Source organism: Polypterus senegalus, chromosome 18 (assembly GCF_016835505.1).
Source record: "Polypterus senegalus isolate Bchr_013 chromosome 18, ASM1683550v1, whole genome shotgun sequence".
Taxonomy (NCBI): domain Eukaryota; kingdom Metazoa; phylum Chordata; class Cladistia; order Polypteriformes; family Polypteridae; genus Polypterus; species Polypterus senegalus.
In genome coordinates this window covers 70185935-70198801 of record NC_053171.1, presented here as the reverse complement: position 1 = coordinate 70198801, position 12867 = coordinate 70185935, and the positions used below count along the sequence as shown (strand labels likewise).

Below are 12867 nucleotides of genomic sequence, written 5' to 3'. Positions count from 1 at the left end.
CTGGGTTTGCAGTCACTTCCTTGAACTAGGCTCTCTTGCCTGTTATTCAGTTTGGCAGGACAGCAAGCTCTACAAAGAGTCCTGCTTGTTCCAGACTTCTTCCATTTCACAATGATTGTAGCTACTGTGCTTCTGGGAACACTCAAAGCTTTAGAAATGGTTTTATGGTCTTGCACAGATCTATGCCTTAGCACAATTTCACTTTGGAGGTCTACAAAGAGTTCCTTGGACTTTATGAGTTGGTTTTTGTCCTGACATGCAATGTGAATTGTAGAAACTTATATACACAGGTACACGTGCACCTTTCTAAATGATGTCCAGTCAATTCAGTTGGACTCCCAATCAAGTCATTCAGGTGGAGAATGAAGGAGAATTAAAGCAAACAGGATGCACCTAATCACAATTTGGAGTGCCACAGCAAAGGGTCTGAATACTTCTATGAATGAGAAATTTCAGTTTTTGATTTTTAATAATTTTGCAAACCTTTCTGAAAATATTTTTTCACTTTGTCAATGTGGGTTATTAAGTATAAATTGCTGGGCAAACGTATCCATTTAAAATTAAATCTACAAGACAATAAAGTGTGAAGAGTGTGAAAGGGTCTGAATACTTTCTGAGTCCACTGTACATAGGTGGCCATGTGGTGCCAGGTTCAAGAGGCAGTGTGTTAAGACAGGGAGCAGTCCAAATTGAGGCCATACTGAAAGGAAAAAAGGGTCCATGAGTGGATGGCTTTCTTGTCTTGTTTAAAAAGTGCCTTGAAAACAATTAAAGCACCACAGTGAGGTCTGGGGTGAAATTAAATATTCCTGCTAACCAATAAGTGGCAGCATAGAACTGTTAAGTGATACGGAAGGGGCTCTACTTGATATAATTAAAGGCACATATCCTGGGAACTACCAAGGGTGTCTAATCCCTTGATCACATAATGGGACTTGGAAATACAAAGGTATCAAGTACCTCTGGTTGGGATTTAAAGGTTGCTCTCTACCATTTGTTTAGAATTCTAGTAACTGTGAAATGGGAAAATTGGTAAACCAACCCATGTGATAATCAAGGAACCAATCCTTCTGTAGTCGGTTTCACTGGGACAGCTAGATTTTGAAAGCGTTGTTAGATACTATGTGTTTTTACTTTGATCATCTCTCCATTGTATATTTTTACTTTGCTACAGGAATCAGCTATTCATTGCACAAAGGAATTCTGCAGGCCAGTCTTCCTCAGTGGAAAACAAAGTCAAAAAATGTTTTCAAAATGACAAGATGATTGAATTCTGCAGCTGTAACGTAAATAAGTATGATCCAAAGTATAACTGCTAGTTGTCAGATAGAGGAAAAAATATGTACGTACATTTATGGTTGTCAGAGTCAGCCAGGTGAGGGGAATTAGCTGGCTCTGAGACCCACTCTTCCTCTGGTTCTTCTTCCTCCTCCTCTAGGTGAGAATGAGCATAGTGATAGCTGAGACCAGGGCGGTTCTTATACCGCTTTCCACAGACTGCAAGGTAAAAAAAAAATATACAGTATATATAGTGACAAATCTTGGAGTTATTTTTTAGGCATTCTTGGGTTATTTCTGGATTCCACACCTATGCAATAATGTCCTTATGCTGGCATAATTTCAATATCTCACTAAACATTCGATGCAAGCTTTCCTGCAATACACATTATTTAATCTGTTTCAGTTATGGATTGCATGACTGGTTTTCTGTTAGTAACTGTGCTATACTGTATTATTTGTTTCAATTATACACTTTTTAGTATATATACAGGATAAGTGTCTATGTGTCTATGTATTTGCATGTCTATTCAGTTGCTAGGCCATTGTCATTCCAAAAGAAGGTGCCTCACAAAAATGAAAACTGCTTTAAGGAAGCCTATACCAAATGGTATATAACAGAGACAGATGTAATGAATTTGTCATCCCAGCAGATGGTGCATCACAAACCATTGTAGTAATGTATTTTATTACCACAAATGTGTCATGCACCCTTCTGCTCCTACTACATGCATTACAAAATACTTTCCAATATATGCTGCACTGCAAATGTTAATGCTGAGGTGCATGTTGATTATTTAGATTTCAATCTGTCTTAGATGCGTAGCACACCTAGTGTATGTTGTGACAGATGGGAGGCCAATATACTGGAAGGACTGGGGGAGCAGATGTGTGCAGGATACTGCATACCCCAGAGGCACTAGAGGGCAGTCCCCCTGGGTTGTTGTGGCTCCACGAATTCCCGCACGGTTTCATGGGAATTGGAGTTTGTAACAGCCCTGTTGGGCTCCTTGGAGGCTGCCAGAGGGAACTGCAGAGCCCTACATTGGGCTTCCACCACACCTGGAAGTGATTCCAGATAAGGCTAATGAGCCACCTGGGGCCCACCCAGGAGCTGCATAAAAGGAGCTGTGTCACTTCACTCCAGGAGCCAGAGTTGGGAGGAAAAGGGACAAAGCTAGCCAGTGGAGGAGCGGAGGAAATAGGACAAGAGACAAGTGAAACCCAAGGGTGCAGGGTGTTATATTGTGCTTGGGAATGTGTTTGGTGCTGTGGGAAACTCTTTTTTGGAAGTGTGTCCCCAAAAAGGACAAAAATAAAAGTCTTGTTTACTGTAACACTTGTGCCTGTGGCTGTTGTGTTTGGGTGTCTGAGGTGTCATACGCCCCTCTGTGGTCATTATATATACTGTGTATATATATATATATATACACATACAGTATATACAGTATATTTCATTAGAACACTCTAGACGAGAACAGGCCATTCAGCCCAACAAAGCTCGCCAGTCCTATCCACTTGTTTCCTTCAAGAAAACATCAAGTCGAGTTTTGAAAGTCCCTAACGTCTTACTGTCTACCACACTACTTGGTAGCTTATTCCAAGTGTCTATCGTTCTTTGTGTAAAGAAAAACTTCCTAATGTTTGTGCAAAATTTACCCTTAACAAGTTTCCAACTGTGTCCCCGTGTTCTTGATGAACTCATTTTAAGATACAAGTCTCGATCCACTGTACTAATTCCCTTCATAATTTTAAACACTTCAATCATGTCACCTCTTAATCTTATATATATATATATATATATATATATATATATATATATATATATATATATATATATATATATATATATATATATATATATATATAAAGAGAGAGAGAGAGAATAGAATGCTGAATACTGCAATGGCACAGTGCACTTAGGTAAAATGTTATAAATGCTCAGATTACTTAAAACTTAAAAGATATATATGTCTTGTGTACTCACAGCTGTAAACCTACTTTTGCCCACCCCTATATAAATATATATATATATGAAATAAATAAACAAGAAAGTCACCAAATTACCAACGCACAGAATTACAAAAACTCAAAATAAAAAAGGCCAGGAAAAGACTCAAAAGTGAAGATTAAACCTAGAGACTGGGATTAAGTCTAGCTAAATCATCCACTAATAGAGAAATAGAAGTCACAGAGAAAGGAGAAACTAAATGCCCCAGCAGTTAGCCTGTGGCCCACTAAACCCTTAAATAGACCAGGCTCAAGTGAAACAACAATCAAAGTTAGAGAAATTAAAGTAATTCACAAAATTATTACCAAAAAAGGAAAAACAAATAAATAAATACAAACAAAGACATTTAACAACGCAACAATAGGCAGAAAACAAGAAAATAAATAGCTAGAAATAAGGTCAAGGACAGTGCCCCAGCAAAACCATGACAATTAAAGCCCTAACACCTTCAGAACCCAAGCTTCCTAACTGAGCATTAGGCCACATGTCTGCTGGTGCAGAACACAATTGAAATAACTGACCAGGTACCAAACAAAATGAAGACTGGAATTAGGCACAAAGGCAGTTCTGACAAACACTCAATCCAGGTACTCCTGATTCTGTCATTATTAGATGCCACAAGCATCAAAACACATACAAAACAAAGGAAAACTATGAAAAAAGATGATAAAGTGAATGGAAAAAAGTAAGAAAACACTCGTTAATGTACCATATCCTGGCATATACTGTTCAGGTAATGCCAAAGTGATCTGTTCAAATATACACAGAGGGTAGTTTTACATAAGCAGGTAGTTTCAAAAATAAGGAGTTTTCTGCCACATGTCTCTTACATTAGATTACAAACACTTGCACTATGACAGATTGGCATTCCATCCATGATTGTTTTGTGCCTGATGCTGCCTCAAAATAGCTGACTGCCTTGTACCCTTTTCTGGAAAAAAGAAGTTTTTCAAATGGATGGATGAAGGGATCCAATGTAAATGTCAACATATATGTTTTTAGAGAAATCAGAAAGTGTGGGCCAACATGTGGCATTAGAATCTGTACAAAGTTAAATCAGCCATATAAGTAAGGCTACTAATAACGTTAACAGACCTCTTTGTGCCACTTAGTTATGGGCCCCCAATCCACAGAGAAGAAGGGTGAAGTGGAATTAAAGGCCCCAAAATCGGTATATCACTTAAGCCCACAGAGAGGCTAGTAACAGCCCCACCACTGGCTGTTTCTTGTGTCTTAAATTCCCAGTTCTTTGAATGGACTTCATTATTGGTGTGAATTCCTAAAAGAGGCAGCACCGAATGCATATGATTCATATTTTTTGGTCTGCTCACCCCCACTTCATCCATTATTGTATTTTACAAATCTAGATAAGCCTGTATCAATCTCTCATCTGACGTCTAAGATGGATGTAACGGTCTTTAGTTACTTACTTTCACACACGTAGGGTTTCTCCTGGTCATCCATTGTTGATGCATCTGCTCTTCTCCTCCCAGGGCCGCGCCCCTTTAAATAAATAAATACAATCATTAAGGTCTGAATCATGCCTTTTATATATAGCAAATGTTTCACATTGTCCAAATACACATAGTTGTCATATCTGGAGAACATCTACAGTATATGATCTCAGCAGTGTCCCATGAATGGGACAATTAGAGATGCTTACTATGGCCTCTCTGGAGGAGTTCTTGCTTGATGCCTGGTCTCTCACTGAGGGCTTTTTTCATTATATGCATCAGTCACAGTATTTTTGCCTGATACTTCCATCCAACCATTATTTAACCCGCTATATCCTAACTACAGGGTCACGGGAGTCTGCTGGAGCCAACACAGGGTGCAAGGCAGGAAACAAACCCCGGGCAGGGTGCCAGCCCACCACAGTGCCTGATACTTATGACCTATAATTCCAAAAGCATTCAATTTTTCTTTGTCTCCTGTTTTTCATGTGTTACCATATGCAAGGAAATCTGATGAATATTACTAAGTGACATTATCATTTTTTGTCAGGTTCCTTGTCAGAGTGGGCATGAGATAACAATCTCTGCAATCAAGTAAGGAATGGAGGTCTTTAGTCAGTTATTTCATTGGTGTAGTGCATGTAGAGGGATTCATTTTAATGAAAAAACAACTCCTGAAAAAAACAATGACTCCTGAACAGTTGTGAATGTGAAAGTATCTCTAGATGGTGCTTTGCAGACAGCTACAAGGTCAATATGTTCCTGCCAAAGAACCGTAATTTCAAAAGGATTTTCACTAATGAATACTATTCATGACTTTTTATTTTTAATCTCTTCATAACCAAACTTTAGACATTACATTCTGCAACACATTACTGCCTTGTGGAGACATGGATGTAATAGTGCCAAAAGTATTTGTTTTTAAAATAATACTGTACATTTGTTAATTGATATATAAGGAAAGCAAAAACAAGGAGTGAATCAACACAAAATATCAAAGTTTGGAAAGAAAATTTAATTGTTGTACTCCCACTGGCACTCCTGAGCCCAAAGTTAACTATTTGGTTTGTTGGCTTGTCCACATGTCCATCTCTTTTTTTACCTTTTCCTTCTCCATTTCTGGTCTCGCTATCAGTGTAAAATATAGTTGGGGATGAGTGGAATGTTTTGTTAACTGGGCTTGGTGAGCCTGACACAGACTTCTGCTTATTTTTGAACATAACTATATAGTCAAGTTTTCTGAAAAGGTTTATTTGAGTAGTATGGGGATGGTGGACCTAGTGAAGATCATATATATGAATTTATTTGGGGTGCTTATCTGATTGCTTTCATATATTAATATCACGCATTTACAGGAGCACGGAGAAGACTTAGAGCAAATAACTGAAGTTCTGCTATTGCATACAATCAGAGATTCATTTTCTGTACTTGACTGTACCTTCTCACTGAAAACTAGAAAACTGAGGCTAAAATCATGCAGCGTCAGCATGGTATAAGGCTGCTAAAAATCAACGTTTATCATAACATGACATTATCAAACTTCCTTAACTCCATATGCTAAAGCTGCAAATCTACTGTATAAATGTAAAATAAAGTGTCTGCCTGTCTGTCTGTATGTCCCCAACACCCAATACAATCCTACACCCTTTTGCCAGTCTAGACAAAATTTTGTATAGTTGGTGACTAGGACCAAAAGGACAGGGTAGACTAATTTGGAACCCAACATTTGGACCATGGTGGTCCCAATGTTTTTTGTTCTGTGTCCTACAGTTTATACACCAGTGCCACCTGCTGACTTAGGGCAAACGAAACACCCAAACAGACATAAGTCAAACTAGCAGACAAAATGACCAGAGTTTAACATTACTAACCCAACAAAATGCCACCTGCTGATTCAATATATTGTATTATATAAAGCAGTATCATAGACTTTTGCAGGGGAGTGTTGGGTAAGGCTTGTTCAAGAATGGAAGTGCTGTGCAACACAAAAAAAAATCCAACAGTTGCTGCTTTACTTCTGCTTTGTCTAAGAGAATGAGTCAGATATGACAACATTTATGGTTACAACCTTGCAAGGAGTTACCACAATTCTGCAATCCAATTGGACACAAAAGGAACAAATTGTCTATTCAAGAGAACAGAAACATTGATAGAGTGGCAGTGTGGATGACAGAAAAAACACAGAAATCTTTGCTTTCTTTCCTTAACCCATTTTACAAATACAGTATGTCCGGGAAACATGGGGTACTTTGGCTAGTGATATATAAAATGTACTAAATTCTGAATGATGTATGAAATATTCATCTCGTCTGTTGCAAGAGATGGACGTCTGAGATGATGCTCCATTGGCAGCAATGTTATTTGGCTTTTTCATTATCTATCCAAGATATCTTGTATTTAATCAACCTGAGAGAAATCAATTACAAGCATATTAAAAACATGAACAGGAGACCAAAAAGCGAAGGAAAAGGTAGCTAAAGTTTCAGCAAAGTCTAAGCCGGTCTCGAATTCACGATATGGCCTGCCATAGACTGAGGTGGGAGAGACAGGTGAAGGAATAGATCATCCGGGACCTTACAATGCAGCATCTGCTCTGGCTGACAGTGAATGTGGGAGCAAAACTGCAAGTGAGGGGGGCAATGAGCACTCACTGATCTCAGACAGCATATTGGAACCAAGCATGGCCTCTTTATCCCTGCTATCAACTACAACCCCAATTCCAATGAAGTTGGGACGTTGTGTAAAACGTAAATAAAACAGAATACAATGATTTGCAAATCCTTTTCAACCTATATTCAATTGAATACACTACAAAGACAAGATATCGAATGTTCAAACTGATAAACTTTATTGTTGTTTTGCAAATGTTCACTCATTTTGAATTTGATTCCTGCAACACGTTCCAAAAAAGCTGGGACAGGGGCACGTTTACCACTGTGTTATATCACCTTTACTTTTAACAACACTCAATAAGCGTTTGGGAACTGAGGACACGAATTGTTGAAGCTGTGTAGGTGGAATTCTTTCCCATTCTTGCTTGACGTATAACTTCAGTTGCTCAACAGTCCGAGGTCTCCGTTGTCGTATTTTGCGCTTCATAATGCGCCACACATTTTCAATGGGAGACAGGTCTGGACTGCAGGCAGGCCAGTCTAGTACCCGCACTCTTTTACTACGAAGCCACGCTGTTGTAACACATGCAGAATGTGGCTTCACATTGTCCTGCTGAAATAAGCAGGGACGTCCCTGAAAAAGACGTCGCTTGGATGGCAGCATATGTTGCTCCAAAACCTGTATGTACCTTTCAGCATTAAAGGTGCCTTCACAGATGTGCAAGCTACCCATGCCATGGGCACTAACACACCCCCATACCATCATATATGCTGGCTTTTGAACTTTGCGCTGATAACAATTCGGATGGTCCTTTTCCTCTTTGGCCCGGAGGATACGATGTCCATGATTTCCAAAAACAATTTGAAATGTGGACTCGTCAGAACACAGCACGCTTTTCCACTTTGCGTCAGTCCATCTCAGATGAGCTCAGGCCCAGAGAAGCCTGCGGCATTTCTGGGTGTTGTTGATACAATGGAACCTCGGTTCACGAATGTCTCGGTACATGTACAACTCGGTTTACGACCAAAAAGTTTGCCAAACTTTTGCCTCGGTTCACGACCACACACTCGGTATACGAACAAGCCAGTTTCCCTTTCGGTTTGTACATGTTCAGTCTCTCCCTGTGCATTTCCTGTGCAGTGAGCAAGAGAGAGGGAGCGAGAGAGCACCACACACACACACACACAGGCAGTGCGAGAGAGAGACAGATGCACACACACAGTAAGCGCAAGCACACACAAGGCAGCACGAGAGAGAGCGCAACACACACACAGGCAGCGAGAGAGAGCGCGACCATTAAGGTAGGAAAGCAGTTAAAGAATGCACTGGGCTTGATTTTATTTTCACTTCTGTTTCCAGCGATTGGTTTGTAGCGTGCATTGTTGCAATGTTATTTTTCTTGGTGGTTCATTAAATTACGGATTTTTTCAAATGTTAATTTTTTTCCCTGTGCTTAAAACTCTTGCGAACTATTGCAGTTGTTAGTTTTCTCTGTTGTTCAAGGTTTTCTCAGTGTTATTCAGTGTTTTTACATTTAGTTTACTGTTACGCTGTACATTCTATGGTATAATTAACTATGTTTGTGCTTAAAAACTAAAAACGGATTAATTGTATTTACATACAATCCTATGGGGGAAATTGCTTCTGTTCTCAACCAAATCGGTTTTGGAACGAATTATGGTCATGAACCGAGGTTCCACTGTATATGGCTTTTGCTTTGCATGGTAGAGTTTTAACTTGCACTTGTAGATGTAGTGATGAACTGTGTTAACTGACAATGGTTTTCTGAAGTATTCCTGAGCCCACGTGGTAATATCTTTTACAGAATGATGTTGGTTTTTAATGCAGTGCTGCCTGAGGGATTAAAGGTCACGGGCATCCAGTGTTGGTATTCGACCTTGCCGCTTACGTGCAGAGATTTCTCCAGATTCTCTGAATCTTTTTATGATATTATGGACAGTAGATGATGAAATCCCTAGATTCCTTGCAATTGTATGTTGAGAAACATTGTTCTTAAACTGCTGGACTATTTGCCCAAGCAGTTGTTCACAAAGTGGTGAACCTCGCCCCATCCTTGCTTGTGAACGACTGAGCCTTTTGGGGATGCTCCCTTTATACCCAATCATGACAAACACCTGTTTCCAATTAACCTGTTCACCTGTGGAATGTTCAAAACAGGTGTTCTTTGAACATTCCTCAACTTTCCCAGTCTTTTGCTGCCCCTGTCCCAGCTTTATTGGAACGTGTTGCAGGCATCAAATTCAAAATGAGTGAAGATTTACAAAACAACAATAAAGTTTATCAGTTTGAACATTAGATATCTTGTCTTCGTAGTCTATTCAATTGAATATACAGTAGGTTGAAAAGGGCTTGCAAATAATTGTATTCTGTTTTTATTTACACTTTACACAATGTCCCAACTTCATTGGAATTGGGGTTGTACTACCAACATAACTTGTGAGTCAATAGCATCAAATACAACAGTATACGAAACTCTGCCTTCGGTACACAAAGAAGATGGAAACGAGTTGTCTGATATGAAGGTATTGATCATCGCACTCAAGGTAAAAATAAATGATTTAAAAGAGGATACATAGGAGTGTATAAAGAAGGATATAGCATGTATATACAACAGAATAGACAACAGAACAGACAAGCTGTTTCAGGATACAAAAGACCAGGAGGTATGTTTAAGCAATAACTTTGACGTAAACCTAAACAAAATCTAGCAAAAACTAATTAAAAAACACAGGAAAATATGAACAAAATTGAGTAATAAATCAGATTACTGGTGTTCACCTAGAAGAATTTAAGCAAGCTTTTACGACTCGTATTGAAGAAGCAGAGCAACTGTCATCTGCCATCAACAAAAAAGCCACTTCTGTAGAATCCGAATGCAAAGTGCTCTGTGCTAAATTAACTGCATTTGAAGATAGTGTCACACACTTGTTTAGGACAGTGGCTAAATTAACAAATGGGAATTCAGATCTACAGTGCAAAATACCAACAGATATTAGCAGTACAGACTTTATGATCTTCTTCAATGAGAAAATTAAAAATACAAGATCTCAGCATCAAAGTACAAACTGCATACTAGCTTAGCAGACCCTACCGTACATTGCATTCAGCACTTTAGTAATTTTAATCCTGTAACTGAGCAGGAAGTCTTAACTTTAATTTCTAAAATGAAACCCACCACTTGTTCCCTAGATCCAGTGCCACCAAAACTAGTGAAAAGTGCAATGGATGTTCTTGCAGTGCCTATTCTAAACATTATCAATAGTTCATTATTTCTTGGCACAGTACCTGATGCGCTAAAAGTGTCAGTCATTAAACCATTACTTAAAAGTCAGACCTAGATCCACAGATACTTAATAATTATAGACCTATTTGAAATTTACCCTTTCTCTCTAAAATACTAGAAAAAGTAGTCGCCAATCATCTTCAGTCACACCTTACGCATTACAATTTATTTGAGAAATTCCAGAGTAGTTTCTGCACTGGTCACAGTATAGAAACGGCACTAACGCAGGTTGTAAATGACATTCTGCTATCCTCTGATGAAGGAAACTCCTCTGCAATTATGTTTGTAGACTCACTTGTTTAAGTTCTTATTTATCAAATCGATTCCAATATAGATAGATAGATAGATAGATAGATAGATAGATAGATAGATAGATAGATAGATAGATAGATAGATAGATAGATAGATAGATAGATACTTTATTAATCCCAAGGGGAAATTCACATAATCCAGCAGCAGTATACTGATACAAAAAACAATATTAAAGAGTAATAAAAATGCATGTAAAAGCAGACAATAACTTTGAGTAATGTTAGTATTTACTCCCCCGGGTGGAATTGAAGAGTCACATAGCTGGGGGGAGGAACGATCTCCTCAGTTTGTTAGTGGAGCTACTCCTCTGCCTGGAGATGACACTGTTAAGTGGATGCAGTGGATTCTTCATGATTGACAGGAGTTTGCTTAATGCCCGTCGCTCTGCTACAGATGTTAAACTGTCAAACATATTCCTACAATAGAGCCTGCCTTCTTAACAAGTTTGTCCAGGGGTGAGACGTCCTTCTTTATGCTGCCTCCCCAGCACACCACCGCGTAGAAGAGGGCACTTGCCACAACCATCTGGTAGAACATCTGCAGCATCTTATTGCAGATGTTGAAGGACGCCAACCTTCTAAGAAAATATAGTTGGCTCTGACCTTTCTTACACAGAGCATCAGTATTGGCAGTCCAGTCCAATTTGTCATCCACCTGCACTCTCAGGTATTTATAGGTCTGTACCCTCTGCACACAGTCACCTCTGATGATCACGGGGTCCATGAGGGGCCGGGGCCTCCTAAAATCCACCACCAGCTCCTTGGTTTTGCTGGTGTTCAGGTGTAAGTGGTTTGAGTCACACCATTTAACAAAGTCTTTGATTAGCTTCCTGTACTCCTCCTCCTGCCCACTCCTGATGCAGCCCACAATAGCAGTGTCATCAGCGAACTTTTGCACGTGGCAGGACTCCGAGTCATATTGGAAGTCTGATGTATATAGATTGAACAGGACCGGAGAAAGTGCAGTCCCCTGCGGCGCCCCTGTGTTGCTGACCACAATGTCAGACCTGCAGTTCCCAAGACGCACATACTGAGGTCTGTCTGTAAGATAGTCCACGATCCATACCACCAGGTATGATTCTACTCCCATCTCAGTCAGCTTGTCTCTAAGGAGCAGAGGTTGGATGGTGTTGAAGGCACTAGAGAAGTCCAAAAACATAATTCTTGCAGCACCACTGCCTCTGTCCAGGTGGGAGAGAGATCAGTGTAGCATATAGATGATGGCATCCTCCGCTCCCACCTTCTCCTGGTATGCGAACTGCAGAGGGTCGAGGGCGGGCGGACCTGTGGCCTCAGGTGGTGAAGCAGCAGCCGCTCAATGGTCTTCATCACATGTGACGTTAGAGCAACAGGCCGGAAGTCATTCAGCTCACTAGGACGTGATACCTTTGGGACTGGGGTGATACAAGATGTTTTCCAAAGCCTCGGGACTCTCCCCTGTTCCAGGCTCAGGTTGAAGATGCGCTGTAGAGGACTCCCCAGTTCCAATGCACAGGTCTTCAGCAGTCGTGGCGATACACCATCTGGACCCGCTGCTTTGCTGGCACGAAGTCTCCTCAGCTCTCTGCTCACCTGTGCTGCTGTAATTGTGGGTGGGGATGTCTCACCTATGCTGGTATCAGCAGAAGGATGGTTGGAGGATGAAGTACTCCAAGGTGAGCGTGGGTTAGGGTGGTCAAACCTGTTAAAGAAGTTGTTCATTTGGTTTGCTCTCTCCACGTCTCTCTCGATGGTGGCACCGTGCTTCAAGCTGCAGCCCGTGATGATCTTCATCCCATCCCACACTTCCTTCATGCTGTTATTCTGCAATTTCTGCTCCAGCTTTCTCCTGTACTGCTCCTTCGCCACCCTGAGCTGGACTCGGAGTTCCTTCTGCACGCAGCTAGTTGTGTTAGT

The 12867-nt window shown here is 40.2% G+C and overlaps 1 protein-coding gene across 3 annotated transcripts in view; it reads right to left on the bottom strand.

Moving 5' to 3' along the window:
- dpf3 (D4, zinc and double PHD fingers, family 3) overlaps positions 1-12867 on the bottom strand; it is a 182202-nt gene that overhangs the window by 42939 nt on the left and 126396 nt on the right. For all 3 annotated transcript variants that reach the window (XM_039741840.1, XM_039741842.1, XM_039741841.1), the window contains exons 6-7: positions 4720-4792; positions 1351-1497 (exon numbers count right to left, since the gene is read on the bottom strand). In XM_039741840.1, the coding sequence (XP_039597774.1) occupies positions 1351-1497; positions 4720-4792 (220 nt within the window). The remainder of the gene's footprint in view (positions 1-1350; positions 1498-4719; positions 4793-12867) is intronic.